The sequence below is a fragment of the Pimephales promelas genome, chromosome 13, assembly GCF_988280905.1.
Source record: "Pimephales promelas chromosome 13, fPimPro1.hap1.1, whole genome shotgun sequence".
Taxonomy (NCBI): domain Eukaryota; kingdom Metazoa; phylum Chordata; class Actinopteri; order Cypriniformes; family Leuciscidae; genus Pimephales; species Pimephales promelas.
This window is the reverse complement of record NC_142781.1, coordinates 36,428,746-36,442,493: the sequence shown is the minus strand read 5'-3', so window position 1 is coordinate 36,442,493 and position 13,748 is coordinate 36,428,746. Positions and strand designations below refer to the sequence as shown.

General features: G+C 45.0%; 1 protein-coding gene across 2 annotated transcripts in view; it reads left to right on the top strand.

The window, feature by feature from the left end:
* plcb1l (phospholipase C beta 1-like) overlaps nt 1-13,748 on the top strand; it is a 74,207-nt gene that overhangs the window by 35,373 nt on the left and 25,086 nt on the right. For both annotated transcript variants that reach the window (XM_039684330.2, XM_089119014.1), the window contains exons 4-20: nt 977-1,117; nt 1,286-1,365; nt 2,816-2,869; nt 2,982-3,057; nt 3,304-3,404; nt 3,566-3,732; nt 4,589-4,735; nt 6,260-6,414; nt 8,493-8,575; nt 8,785-8,869; nt 8,984-9,158; nt 9,819-9,920; nt 10,000-10,064; nt 10,176-10,272; nt 10,358-10,442; nt 13,052-13,176; nt 13,451-13,605. In XM_039684330.2, coding sequence (XP_039540264.2) covers nt 977-1,117; nt 1,286-1,365; nt 2,816-2,869; nt 2,982-3,057; nt 3,304-3,404; nt 3,566-3,732; nt 4,589-4,735; nt 6,260-6,414; nt 8,493-8,575; nt 8,785-8,869; nt 8,984-9,158; nt 9,819-9,920; nt 10,000-10,064; nt 10,176-10,272; nt 10,358-10,442; nt 13,052-13,176; nt 13,451-13,605 — 1,893 coding nt within the window. The remainder of the gene's footprint in view (nt 1-976; nt 1,118-1,285; nt 1,366-2,815; nt 2,870-2,981; nt 3,058-3,303; nt 3,405-3,565; nt 3,733-4,588; nt 4,736-6,259; nt 6,415-8,492; nt 8,576-8,784; nt 8,870-8,983; nt 9,159-9,818; nt 9,921-9,999; nt 10,065-10,175; nt 10,273-10,357; nt 10,443-13,051; nt 13,177-13,450; nt 13,606-13,748) is intronic.

The window sequence follows — 13,748 nt, the reverse complement described above, 5'->3', positions numbered from 1 at the left end:
GGTAAGTTTCGTCAGGTTGTGAAGAAATATACAGCTGAGTATCATCAGCATAACAGTGAAAGCTACTTCCATGTTTCCTAATGATATCTCCTAATGACAGCATGTACAGAGTGAACAGCAGCGGTCCTAGTACTGAGCCTTGTGGTACGCCATACTGAACTCGTGATGGATAAGACATCTCTTCATTTACTGCTACACACTGATAACGGTCAGATAAGTGTGATTTAAACCATGCTAATGCAGTTCCACAAATGCCAACATAGTTTACATAGCTGCAGTCAAGAAATTCAAGTTCAAAATGCTGACATTCAAACAGATTGTGACTCAAATCAGATCTGAGGACTGGTTTGTCACGCTAGATCTAAAAGGTGCATACTTTCATGTCTCCATCCTCCCTCAGCCCCTTCATACCCCTCGTGTCTTCATCACACCTGTCCTGTTAACAGCGCTCGATGACCAGGCTTTACTGGGACGAAGGGACAGGGATCGTCCGCCTGTGGGGAATGTGTGTGCAGTCTGTCCAAGCACAGGCGCTTGTGTGATTGATAGCCCTTTATTTCAACACTTCTCATTTTATTGATTATGTGTGCAACTGCATATGCGGCCCGGTTCATTTTTATTGTCTGTCAGACGCTTGTGCTTTTGCAGTCCAGGGCTGCGTTTCCCAAAAGCATCGTAAGCATAAATAGATTGTAGATCCATTGCCACCGATAGACTCTGTATAATCATCTTTCAGGACTGAGAAACAGTCCAGCTCTGAGACGGACCCGCATCAAACCCCTTCACTGTAGTCAAGCTGAACCGGAACCAAGACAGTCCGGGTTCGTCACAGTGATATTCGACCACAGAAGAGGATCAGTGAGATCCACACTAGAACACGGGCCGACTGATCCGGTCCAGCGCTGATCTGACCGGATGAATCCCATTGGCCAGTGTTGTGTTGTGTTGTGTGTGATGTGTGTGTATCGCTCCTCAGGACCCTAAGCTGCGGGAGCTGCTGGACGTGGGGACTCTGGAGGGGAAGATGGAGGACCGGACGCTCACGGTGGTCAGCGGTCAGGACATGGTCACCATCTCCTACTACAACTTCGTGGCCTTTCATGAGGAGGTTGCCAAGGTAACGCTGCTCCAACACCACACCATAACCAGGATCCGTGTGTGATCACAGGTGTATATGTGTGTGTGTGTGTGTGTGTATGTGTGTGTGCGTGGTAACACTGCTCCAACACTATAACCAGGATACATGTGTGATCTCGTGTGTGTGTGTGTGTGTGTGTGTGTGCAGGAGTGGACCGAGCAGCTCTTCAGCCTCGCCTCAAACCTGCTGGCGCAGAACATGTGCAGAGAGTCCTGTCTGGAGAAGATGTGAGTGTCGAGTCGAGTCTCCTTCATCTAAAGACTGTGTATCACAGCAGCGTTACAGTGCTAACAGGAGATTACAGTCACAGAGAGAGTTTCGGCTTTACAGCAGATCTAGTGTAAAGTTGTCGTCCAGATAAAGTTAGTTCTGATTGATTCACTTCCGTCGTAAAGATCATTAGTGATTTACTTAGCGGCTGCTCACACGACACCGCTCACACGACGCCGCTAACACGACGCCGCTAACGAGACGCCGCTAACACGACACCGCTAACAGAACACAGAAACTGTAATGTGTTCTGGCTGTGTGTTTGGGGCTCGAGAACACACACTCTGAAACATGGATCTGTGAAAATGGTGATTCGAGCACATGCAAATCACGCGCATAGTGTATAGTCTTTTGATGGATAAGACATCTCTTCATTTACTGCTACACACTGATAACGGTCAGATAAGAGTGATTTAAACCATGCTAATGCAGTTCCACTAACGCCAACAGACTGCTCTAGTCTATTTAAAAGAATGTTGTGGTCAATTGTGTCAAATGCAGAGCTAAGATCAAGTAACACTAATAGAGAGATACGACCATGATCGGATGATAAGAGCAGATGTGTGTGTGACTCTGACGAGAGATGTGTGTGTGACTCTGACGAGAGATGTGTGTGTGACTCTGACGAGAGATGTGTGTGTGACTCTGACGACAGATGTGTGTGTGACTCAGACGAGAGCTGTGTGTGTGACTCTGACGAGAGATGTGTGTGTGACTCTGACGACAGATGTGTGTGTGACTCTGACGAGAGATGTGTGTGTGACTCTGACGAGAGATGTGTGTGTGACTCTGACGACAGATGTGTGTGTGACTCTGACGACAGATGTGTGTGTGACTCTGACGAGAGCTGTCTCGGTACTGTGATGCGGTCTAAATCCGGACGGGAAATCCTCGCAGATTCCATTACATTCCAACATGTCATCAACACGACACACAGTTTTCTTCACACACACGAGGGTTGGCCAGCAGAAACAGCAAGGGTTAGAGGTCAGGATCTGCTAATGTTCACACACACACACACACACACACACATCATCCTCCGCCATCAGTGCTGGTGAGGAGTAGCTGCCTCTGCACGGTCACATGATCCGGCACTGCAATCCCAGGATGCCGTTCTCTCGCCATAAATCGGCCTCGGCACTGATGCGGAACGAGTCCGGCTAATCATTGGCAGAAAGATGCTGACGGATCCTGAAAGCGTGACCTTTATCTAGACACGATACTTGTGCTTTTGACATGCTTCGATAGCAACACATTGCATTCTGGGATGGGAGTGGAACAGTGTGGGAAATGCACACACACACACACACACACACACACACACAGAGACCGAGATGCAGAGACAGAAGCATCACAGTGACCCGGTTCGATCCGTGTGTGTTCATGCGTTCGCTCTGTTCTCCACAGATACACCAAACTGACGCTACAGTCGGCGGCCGACGGCGGGATTTCTGTCAAAAAGTAGGTTTGTTCACCGGTGCCGTTTCTGTGAACACACACACATTACACAGATTTTCAGACGCTGTTCGGCGTGTGTGTACAGATGCTATCGTGTGTGTTGTGTGTGTTCCAGCATCACTCGCATGATCCCTGCCGACAAACGGCGAGTGGAGAACGCTCTGGAGATCTGCGGCCTGCCGACACAACGCGTGAGAACACACTCCCTTCTGCTCACACACACACACACACACACACACACACACTCATGCACTGGTGTGTGTTTGTGTTGGTCAGTGTACTGCTATCAGTGTTTGCTGATCATCATTAAATGTCTGTCTCTCTCTTCAGACTCTTTCCTCCTGTCTATCGTTCTCTTTTCTCCGTTTGTTTTTCCTCTGTCATTTCCGTCATTGATCACGCTATGGTACCCAGCTAACTCCTCCTCTCTCCTGCAGAGTGAGTCCATTCCTCCGGACAGGTTCACAGTGGACGTGTTTCGACAGCTGCTGAACAACATCTGTCCACGCAACGACATCGACACCATCTTCTCAGAGATGTCAGTCCTCCGCTTGAGTCTTCGTCATCTACACACTCTTACAACATACGAAACACAGCACTTGTTCAAATTTAAAACCACTGAAGACTTCAGATTAAACTAACCAAATACATCAGTTCACACACACTGATACGCGTGTGTGTGTGTGTGTGTGTGTGCAGTGGTGCTAAGATCCGTCCGTACCTCACCGTGGACCAGATGACAGATTTCCTCAACAACAAACAGAGAGACCCGCGCCTGAACGAGATCCTGTACCCGCCACTCAAAGCCGAGCAAGTGCAGGGATTGGTGGAGAAGTACGAGCCGGACGCCATGTTTTCTCAGAGAGGTTTGTGCTTTCATCTGCTAATTTATTCCTGAAAAATAAAGATTTAAAATGCTGATGAGTTGAACAGAAATTTTGCTTTTCAGTGAATAAAAGTCTGTGATGTGTGACGGTCAGAAGCCAAACTCCAGTCCGCCGCAACATTTATTACAACGAAACACCATGAGCTCATTAACATATGACCCGCCCACGTCTATTTAGTGTCAACTACACCAATTGAGCTCATAAACGAGTGACAAAGAGTCTGTTTAAGAGAGCGTTTTGCTGAGATGTAGATGTGTACGTCACAGTCATGAACTCAAGAACACTGTTCGCGTCTCTGCTGAATGTCCGTGTGTGTGCCGACTGCAGTCTCCTCCATCTCCAGCTCTGAGCTTTAATGAAGTCTTTCTTTCCCTCACGAGCTGGAAAGGTGGACGCTCCGCTGAGATGAAAGTCACCCTTTGCTGCCTCATTAGAGGAAACCCGTTCAGATGTCAGAGGAAGAACTGTGTTAATTAGGCTGTGGGAGTCCGCGGAGGGCATGGCGGGATTAATTAGCGTAAAGTGGCCAGAGGGACGGCGGGACGTTGCGCGCGCTAGCCTCCACCTGAGAGAGCCTGAGCTGAGCTGTCACTTCTGCTGAACTCATGTGTTGTTGGCATTTTAACGAGGAATCGCTCTCAGCATGCTGGGCTGCACTAGTGTTACCTGAAACGAGATTACACGGATCCGACTTGCTGGTGTCTGTTCCCGTAGCGGCTCCAAACACACCTCAAGTGTTTCTGGAGATCTTTTATGGCTGAATCTGACTGTCCAGGAGGGTTTAAAACCTTACACAGTTACACAGGATGGTTGATATGGTTGTTTTGTGCTACAGGGCAGATCTCGGTGGAGGGATTCGCCAGATATCTGAGTGGAGAAGAGAACAGTATCATCCCTCCAGAGAAGCTGGACAAGAGTGAAGACATGACGCTGCCGCTCTCACATTACTTCATCAACTCCTCACACAACACCTACCTCACAGGTCAGCCAATCAGACGACTCACACCACACCTACCTCACAGGTCAGCCAATCAGACGACTCACACCACACCTACCTCACAGGTCAGCCAATCAGACGACTCACACCACACCTACCTCAAAGGTCAGCCAATCAGACGACTCACATGACACCTACCTCACAGGTCAGCCAATCAGACGACTCACACCACACCTACCTCACAGGTCAGCCAATCAGACGACTCACACCACACCTACCTCACAGGTCAGCCAATCAGACGACTCACACAACACCTACCTCACAGGTCAGCCAATCAGACGACTCACACCACACCTACCTCACAGGTCAGCCAATCAGACGACTCACACCACACCTACCTCACATTTCAGCCAATCAGACGACTCACACCACACCTACCTCACAGATCAGCCAATCAGACGACTCACACAACACCTACCTCACAGGTCAGCCAATCAGACGACTCACACCACACCTACCTCACAGATCAGCCAATCAGACGACTCACACCACACCTACCTCAAAGGTCAGCCAATCAGACGACTCACATGACACCTACCTCACAGGTCAGCCAATCAGACGACTCACACCACACCTACCTCACAGGTCAGCCAATCAGATGACTCACATGACTAACATAAAACTCAAAAAGTTCACATAAAACTCCATAAAGTGACCCAATGGAGAATAAAAAACCCCTTGGGAGAACCCAGGCTCAGTCGGGGCCAGTTCTCCTCTGGCGTCTATGAACTAGAGGCCGGATTTACAGTAACTGTACGGTAATAATGTATATGAATGTCTCTAAACAGACTTTAAACTGAGCCTGTGATAAACACTGATGGCGTTCACATGCGCGTTAAGAATTGATTCAATAGTTATGTGCGTTTCAATATATGTGTGCAGGTTTGTAATTCCCCACAAAACCATGCCTGAACAAACTAGTTGTCTATAAATTTGATACAGAATTTTTTTTTTTTTATCACTTCGGGGTAGGTAAGCGAAACAAAATTCACGAAATTATTTAATGACATATTCTCCACCATTAATGGCTTTGTGTTGCATTTCTTCTCAGCTGATGTACATTAGTGTTGCAAGTGAAATGATATAATAACTTTTACAGTTTGCATACAATGTTATGAGAGCAAATAAATGGACTGATCAGCTTTTATAAGGAGGAGAAACATGTGCTCTATGTGTCTAATGTCGCCTTTAGCTTGCTTATTCGGGGACATTTAATTTAATATTCACCAATATTATTGATCTCCTGCATTGACAGCATTATATGAGGACTGAACTGAGCTGGACGATGACATCACGGTTTTCTCCAGAGTGGCTATATATATATATATATCATTATATAATTACTAACATTTTTATTACATCAGAAATGAATGAGAATCAGAAACTTACTTAATTTTCTTCTGGAAACAAACTGTGTTTCTGTTCTCTCTGTAAAGCTGCTTTGACACACTCTGTGCTGTGAAAAGCTCTATCTAAGTAAAGGTGACTTGACTTGTCTGTGTGTGTCAGCGGGTCAGCTGGCGGGAAACTCCTCCGTGGAGATGTATCGGCAGGTCCTGCTGTCCGGCTGCCGGTGTGTGGAGCTCGACTGCTGGAAGGGTCGGACCGACGAGGAGCCGCTCATCACACACGGCTTCACCATGACCTCCGAGATCTCCTTCAAGGTACAGTAACAGACAACAGCAGTGTGTAGCCCACAGCCTCGGGTCTGGAGCACTGCGGTAGGGTTAGGTAATGATTTAATAATGATTGAAGTGTGAAACATTAAAACAAAATAGCAGCCAATATGACACTGTGTGTTTGTTTTGATACATTAAAAAAGACACGTAATGTAATGTGAGTAGTAGATCATTCTGACTCAGTCACTTAAAAAGTAGATCACCATTCAGAAAAGCGTGGGCAGCCCTGCCGTAGACAGAGTACACACGGTGCAAATCATCTCCACACTAACACTCAAATTCAACTTGTTGTCAATCACACACGCCAGATACTTTATCAATCATACCCAGATCTGATTCCACAACATCGACCTCCTGCTCTTTGATAGTAGTTCTCTTCAGATCAGTTACGCCTCAAGTCAATAAGCATATCTTTACTTTTTAGCACATTGATCTGCAAGAATTCATCGTTGCACCACTGTACAAAATCCTCAACCACATCCTCACACACAGGGCCATGGAGCATTCGCTAGCACCAAGAAGGCTGACAATAGCTACCATATTCACAATATTCAGCATATTCACCATATTTACCATATTCAGCATATTCACAATATTCACCATATTCACAATATTCACCATATTCACCATATTCAGCATATTCACCATATTCAGCATATTCACAATATTCACCATATTCACAATATTCACCATATTCACCATATTCAGCATATTCACAATATTCACCATATTCACAATATTTACCATATTTACCATATTCACAATATTTACCATATTCAGCATATTCACCATATTCAGCATATTCACCATATTCAGCATATTCACAATATTCACCATATTTACCATATTCAGCTTATTCACCATATTCAGCATATTCACAATATTTACCATATTTACCATATTCACCATATTCACCATATTTACCATATTCACCATATTCAGCATATTCACCATATTCACCATATTCAGCTTATTCACCATATTCAGCATATTCACAATATTTACCATATTTACCATATTCACCATATTCAGCATATTCAGCATATTCACCATATTCACAATATTCACCATATTTACCATATTTACCATATTCACCATATTCACAATATTCACCATATTTACTATGCGCACATAGACTTTTTCGAACACGAAAGTGAGTTTTGAGCTAAATGAGCTTTTCTAGGCACTCTAAGCGCTTCACATGGAAGGGGGAATCTCTTCAACCACCAGTGTGAGCTCCACCATAGTGCGCCAGACGTCCACACACACACACACACACACACACACACACACACACACACACACACACACAAACACACACACACAAGCTTACTGGTGGAGAGGAGACAGAGTGATGAAGCCAATCAGTGTGTGTGTATATATATATATATATATATATATGAAGAGTTCAGATGCAAAAGCCTCTAAGTGCCATTTGAAATTTTCTTCTAGAATGATAATTTTTATCAAACTTGTATATTTAAGTTCAGTAATTTCACTTAAATTGCAATGATAATTACCTATTAATTGTTATTTAAGTGAAATTACTGAACTTAAATATACAAGTTTGATAAAAATCATCATTAAAGAAGAAAATTTCAAATGGCATTTAGAGGCTTTTGCATCTGAACTCTTCATATATATATATATATAAATATTAATTCTTCTAGTCAATCCACTTCTTGTGGCCTTTACTTGTTCACACGTACACACAAAGCGTACCTTGTGGACAGCATGGACTAAAATCCACCGGATCCACAGGTCAAATACTGTGTGCTTCCCAATCACCAACACACACACATGTGCTCTTATTATACACAGCCACAGCGCCACCCAGTGGACAAAACTTTACCATACAACAAATGCCTCGTACACTGGGTTTGTACAGTTGATGAAGAAAGTAGTAAAGTTAGCCAGAACACACTCGTCCTTTACGTGGTTTATGAAGAGACAGATCAAACACAGATAAAGAATCGATTACACACCTCATTTCTTTAAACCGCTGACTGTCCTCCAGTTGTGGTGTTTCCGTCATGTTTCAAAGGCCCGTCTCCTGTTTCCAGGAGGTGATTGAGGCCATAGCGGAGAGTGCCTTCAAGACGTCGCCGTTCCCCGTCATCCTGTCCTTCGAGAACCACGTGGACTCGTAAGTGTGAAGCTCGTCCCACCGTTCCTGCTCTCAGACCAGCAGAAGAGCGACGCCAGCTGGACTCAAGTTCGGCTCACAGCTCATAAATCTACTAAATCGTTCTTTTGTAAATGTACAAATGCAGAATGTTTTCTGTTGAGGATAGAATTAAAAGTTTGTACAGTGTAAAATCATTATGTGTGTGTGTGTGTGTGTGTGTGTCTCAGTCCCAAACAGCAGGCGAAGATGGCAGAGTATTGTAGATCAATATTTGGGGATGCATTACTGACAGACCAACTGGAGAAATACCCTGTGAGTGATAAACACAGCTCACACACACACACACACACACACACACACACACACACACTGGTCCTTTAAAAACCAGAATATCAACTGTTGTCAGTGTGTGTGTGGTGTGTTCAGCTGGAGGCCGGTGTCCCTCTGCCGAGTCCGCTGGACCTGATGGGGAAAATCCTCATCAAAAACAAGAAGAACTCCCACAAAACTGACGGCAGCGGCAAGAAGAAACTGACCGAGCAAACGTCCAGCGCCTGCAGCGACACGTCCAGTGTGTGTGAGCCCTCGTCTCCCAGCGCAGGTGTGTGTGTGTGTGAGCCCTCGTCTCCCAGCGCAGGTGTGTGTGTGTGTGAGCCCTCGTCTCCCAGCGCAGGTGTGTGTGTGTGTGTGTGTGTAAACCTCTCACTTTAGTGCTGTTAGTCTTTCCCACTGATGTTATTTTATACTGGTGTGTGTTCATATTCACACTGATCGTGTATTGTGTGTATCTCAGCAAGGAAGATGCAGGATGTGTCTCTGGTTAAAACTGGATTTCCCCTATATATATATAATATATATGTATATATATTTCAGTTAATCCTGCCATTTTTCTCTCTGGTCATTTTTAATCAAATTGTCTGGATGTTTGAAACAACAGAGTTCTCTGTGTGACGTATGTGGGATTGACCAATCATGTGGCCTGATTAAACCCCACCCCTTTTTTACAGTCCACTGCACTCCTGTTCTGATCCGTCTCCATTTTTGAAGATAACACACACTTTCTCAACAGAATCAAGTCACCGCTTCGCAGTTCTTTTATTTTTCTGATAATCTCAGATTCTTCGGATTCATTGTAAACGTCTCAGAGTCCAGCGCTGCTCTCGCTCCTGTTTCTATATTCCTCAATGATCAGTACCAGCGGCTGGTGAAGCTGAAACTCCAGTCGTGTGTGTGTTGTGTCACACTGAGTGTGTGTGTTTAGGCTCGACACACACGGAGACAGAGCCACATGCAGACGGGACAGAGAGAGGAGACAGGAGAGTCCCGGGAATCAAGTCAAGCGGCTCCGTATCACACAACACAGGTCCGGCCGATCACGGGGGTCACAGGGAGTGGGGTAAATTGAGCCGCGCTCCTCACACTGAGTGCCGTTTGTCCCTCAGGTGAAGCGGACGCAGACAGCGACGTGGAGGATGAGAACGGTTACGGAAAGAAGTCCATTGATGAGGTCAGTGTCATTAGTGTGTTAAAGACGTTACTCGAGGAGACTCATATAGCGAATCTCTACAAGCACATGATCAGAAGACCTGTGTGTGTGTGTGTGTGTGTGTGTCTGCAGGGGATGGCAGTAAATGAAGCGTTCGCCACAGAGGAGATGTCCAACTTAGTCAACTACGTTCAGCCTGTTAAATTCCACTCCTTCGAGGCGTGCAAAAGTAAGTCAGTCTGTTCTTACGCCACAAGATGTGTTTCACCGTCAGATCTGTGTGTGTTACGGTTCACTGTGTTTGTTTTCCACAGAAACTGATCGAAGCTACGAAATGTCGTCGTTTGTGGAAACTAAAGCGCTGGAGCTGCTCAAGGAATCACCGGTGGAGTTCGTCGAGTATCTTTTGTTTGTGCTGAACTTGTGCCGGTCAAAGTGTCATTTTGTGTTAAATTAAATAAAATTTGTATTAAATTTTTATATAGCTTATACAACACAGATTGTTTCAAAGAAGCTTCGCAGTGACAAACAGGAAAAAAAACAATTCAATTATGAATCGTATAATTTCATCTATCTTCTGTGGAAAACAGTGATGTCATCATCAGCTCAGATCAATATTACCGACTGGGGTAATCATATACCGGATCTCATACGTGCATTAGGCTTATACAACACGCCTGATATATATAACGCTTCATAACATATCATTAGTGGCTCTGATTTTGCTTTCTCAGATCACAAACTCATACATTTCAGTTTTAGTTTTCCAATATATCTATATCACCACTGACGAAAATGCTCACTTATTGTAAAATCAGTTCTGTGAATCCAACTTCTTTCTCTGTTTCAGTAAGGGCTTCTCCCCTGTCAGCATATTTACTATCTGTATAGCAATAACGCTTTCCTCTAATACTTGAGAGGCTCCTGTTAAAACTAGACTGGATCCTTCAGTTCGTACCCCACCCTGCTTAACTCCTGACTCTCGAACGCTTAGTTGGCGGCCGTGGAGGTCTCGTGCAGGAGGAATGTTTGTTTGTTTTGTTTGTCTATCGCACGGAGCTAGAATGAGAATGACCTACACCCGAGATGAACTTCTAAACATCAGCGCAACTTTATCCCTCAGTTGCCACCCTGATTTGCAGTGTTTTCATTTGGATATCCTCAGAAACTCCACGGATTGTAGCCCATACAAACACTCGAGATCTCGTCCATGGAGGCTACTTCCCCGTAGTAGAGCGAGGGGTAATCTAACCCTAACCCAGCCGGCTGCCGTCGCCGCTTGGAGAAGAAAGGGTTCTGTGCACCTTTACCTGGATTAGTACTGGCTAACGTGAGATCTCTCAGCAACAAGCTGGATGAGCTCCATCTTCGGTTTGAGACGGACAAGGACCATTCTTATATTGCCGCGTTCTGCTTTACGGAAAACTGGCTTCACTCCAATATTCCTGACACGGCGGTGAACCTGCCCGGCTATCAGCTCTTTAGAGCGGACCGCGATGCGATAACCACTGGGAAAACAAAAGGCGGAGGTGTCTGCGTTTATGTGAGTAACAAGTGGTGCAGCGATTTAACAGTCATTGCTGAATTATGCTCCCCTGATCTAGAACTGCTGGCCATACATTGCAAACTTTCTACTCGCCTAGGGAAATATCATCCATTATTCTTGCGTGTGTCTACGTTCAGCCACAGGCGCACGCCGACACAGCGCAGCAGCTTTTAGCTGATCATATCACGGAAGTAGAGATTAAGTTCCCTAACTCCACTGTATTGGTCTTGAGTGATTTCAACCACACCGATCTGAGATCTGAACTTCCTAAATACCATCAGTTGGTGCGGTGTGCCGCCAGGGGAGAACGAACTCTAAGCAACTAGACCACTAGGCAATGGCGATCATGCTGTGATTAAACTCATCCCCACATACCGGTCTCCATTCAAAAAACAAAAACCGATCAAGAGAGCTGTACAGAAATGGTCACCCGCTGCAGTTGAAACATTACAAGCCTGTTTTGATATTATGACTGGGAATGGGATACTTTTAAATTGGCATGCAATAACTTTGATGAGTATGTAGACACATGCTCGTCCTACATTTACTTTTGTGAGGAACTTCCCAGACAATCTATTGCCATTTATGGGAATAATAAGCCATGGTTCAATAGACCATTTTGCAAGATGTAAACAACACTGGTCCAGAAACACTTCCTGTTTCAGTTTGTAACTGTTTTCTTTATTTCACATGTAAAGAAAACATCTTAAAGGTGTTTGTTTAACTTTTTTGATTCAGTTTTATATGTTCTGTTGGTTGTATTTTATCCCAGCTTTTATTTAGTGTTAAAAAACTGGACCAGTGTTGTTTACATCTTCCAAAATGGTCGATAAGGAAGTAAGGCTACAGAGGAAGGAGAAGGAGGCGGCCCACACGAGTGGAGGCAAGGCTGCCTACATCAAGGCCAACTACGCACTCATTCAGCATGCTAAGAGGCTGTATAAGGCCAGGATTGAAAAACAGGTCGGGGATAAGAACATCAGAGCTGTTTGGAAGGGCCTGCAATCTGCCACGGGCTACAAAAAGCCACCCCTCCCAGCCTCCCCCGACCCAAATCTACCAGACGTGTTCAATGTGTTTTGTATTAGGTTTGAAGCCCCATGTGGGTCCCCCCACTCCATCCTCCCTGTCCTAGACATCCGTCTAGTTTGATTTCCCCTTTTGTTATATTCACACACACACACACTGACTGAGTTTTTTTTTTAAACAAAAGGTTTGGAAACATGTAGGATTCAAAAGAATATGAATGCTATTCCTGCAAGAAAAATAAATGTAAGTTATGATTAATTATAAAAATCCATCACAGGCGACAGCGGAAACCAAACTCCATCAGTGACAGGATGGAGGAAAACCCTGAAGAGAAACAAGACTCAGTCGCTGAGTTCTCCTCTGGCCAAAAACCAACAGTGTCATGATTATATCATTTTTTCCTTTGTTAGAGATTCTTAACTCCTTCACACAGGTATAATAAACTACAGCTGAGCAGAATTTATCCCAAAGGAACACGAGTCGACTCCTCGAACTACATGCCTCAAGTCTTCTGGAACGCCGGCTGTCAGCTCGTGGCTCTGAACTTCCAGACCATCGGTAGCGTCCGTTCGGTTCCTTCAGTGTGTGTGTGTCTGTGTGTTTCTGGCTCAGATGTGTGTGTCTGTAGAGGTAGAGTACACACACACACACACACACACACTAACTCATTCACACTCACTCGCTCCCTGCTGATCGTCTACATCTGTAGAGGAACATCACAGCGACCCGACTCGATTGACTGATTTCATTTTGGATCAGCCCTGATGTGTGTGATGATGTTCTCGCTCTCTCTCTCTCTCTCTCTCTCTCTCTGTGTGTGTGTGATTTGCAGATCTTCCCATGCAGCTGAATCTGGGAATTTTCGAGTACAATGGGAAATGTGGCTACCGACTGAAGCCAGAGTTCATGAGACGGACGGATAAGCAGTTTGACCCGTTCACACAGAGTACAGTCGACGGGATCGTAGCACACACACTGTCTGTGAAGGTGAGTGTGTGTGTGTGTGTGTGTGTGTGGGTGATAACTTTAGCTGAATCCTCAATTTACTATGCTGGAATATTACCAAACACTGTCGCTGTACTACTGTTGAGTTCCCTTAACTTCTTAAAAGCATTACTCTCCTTTACTGC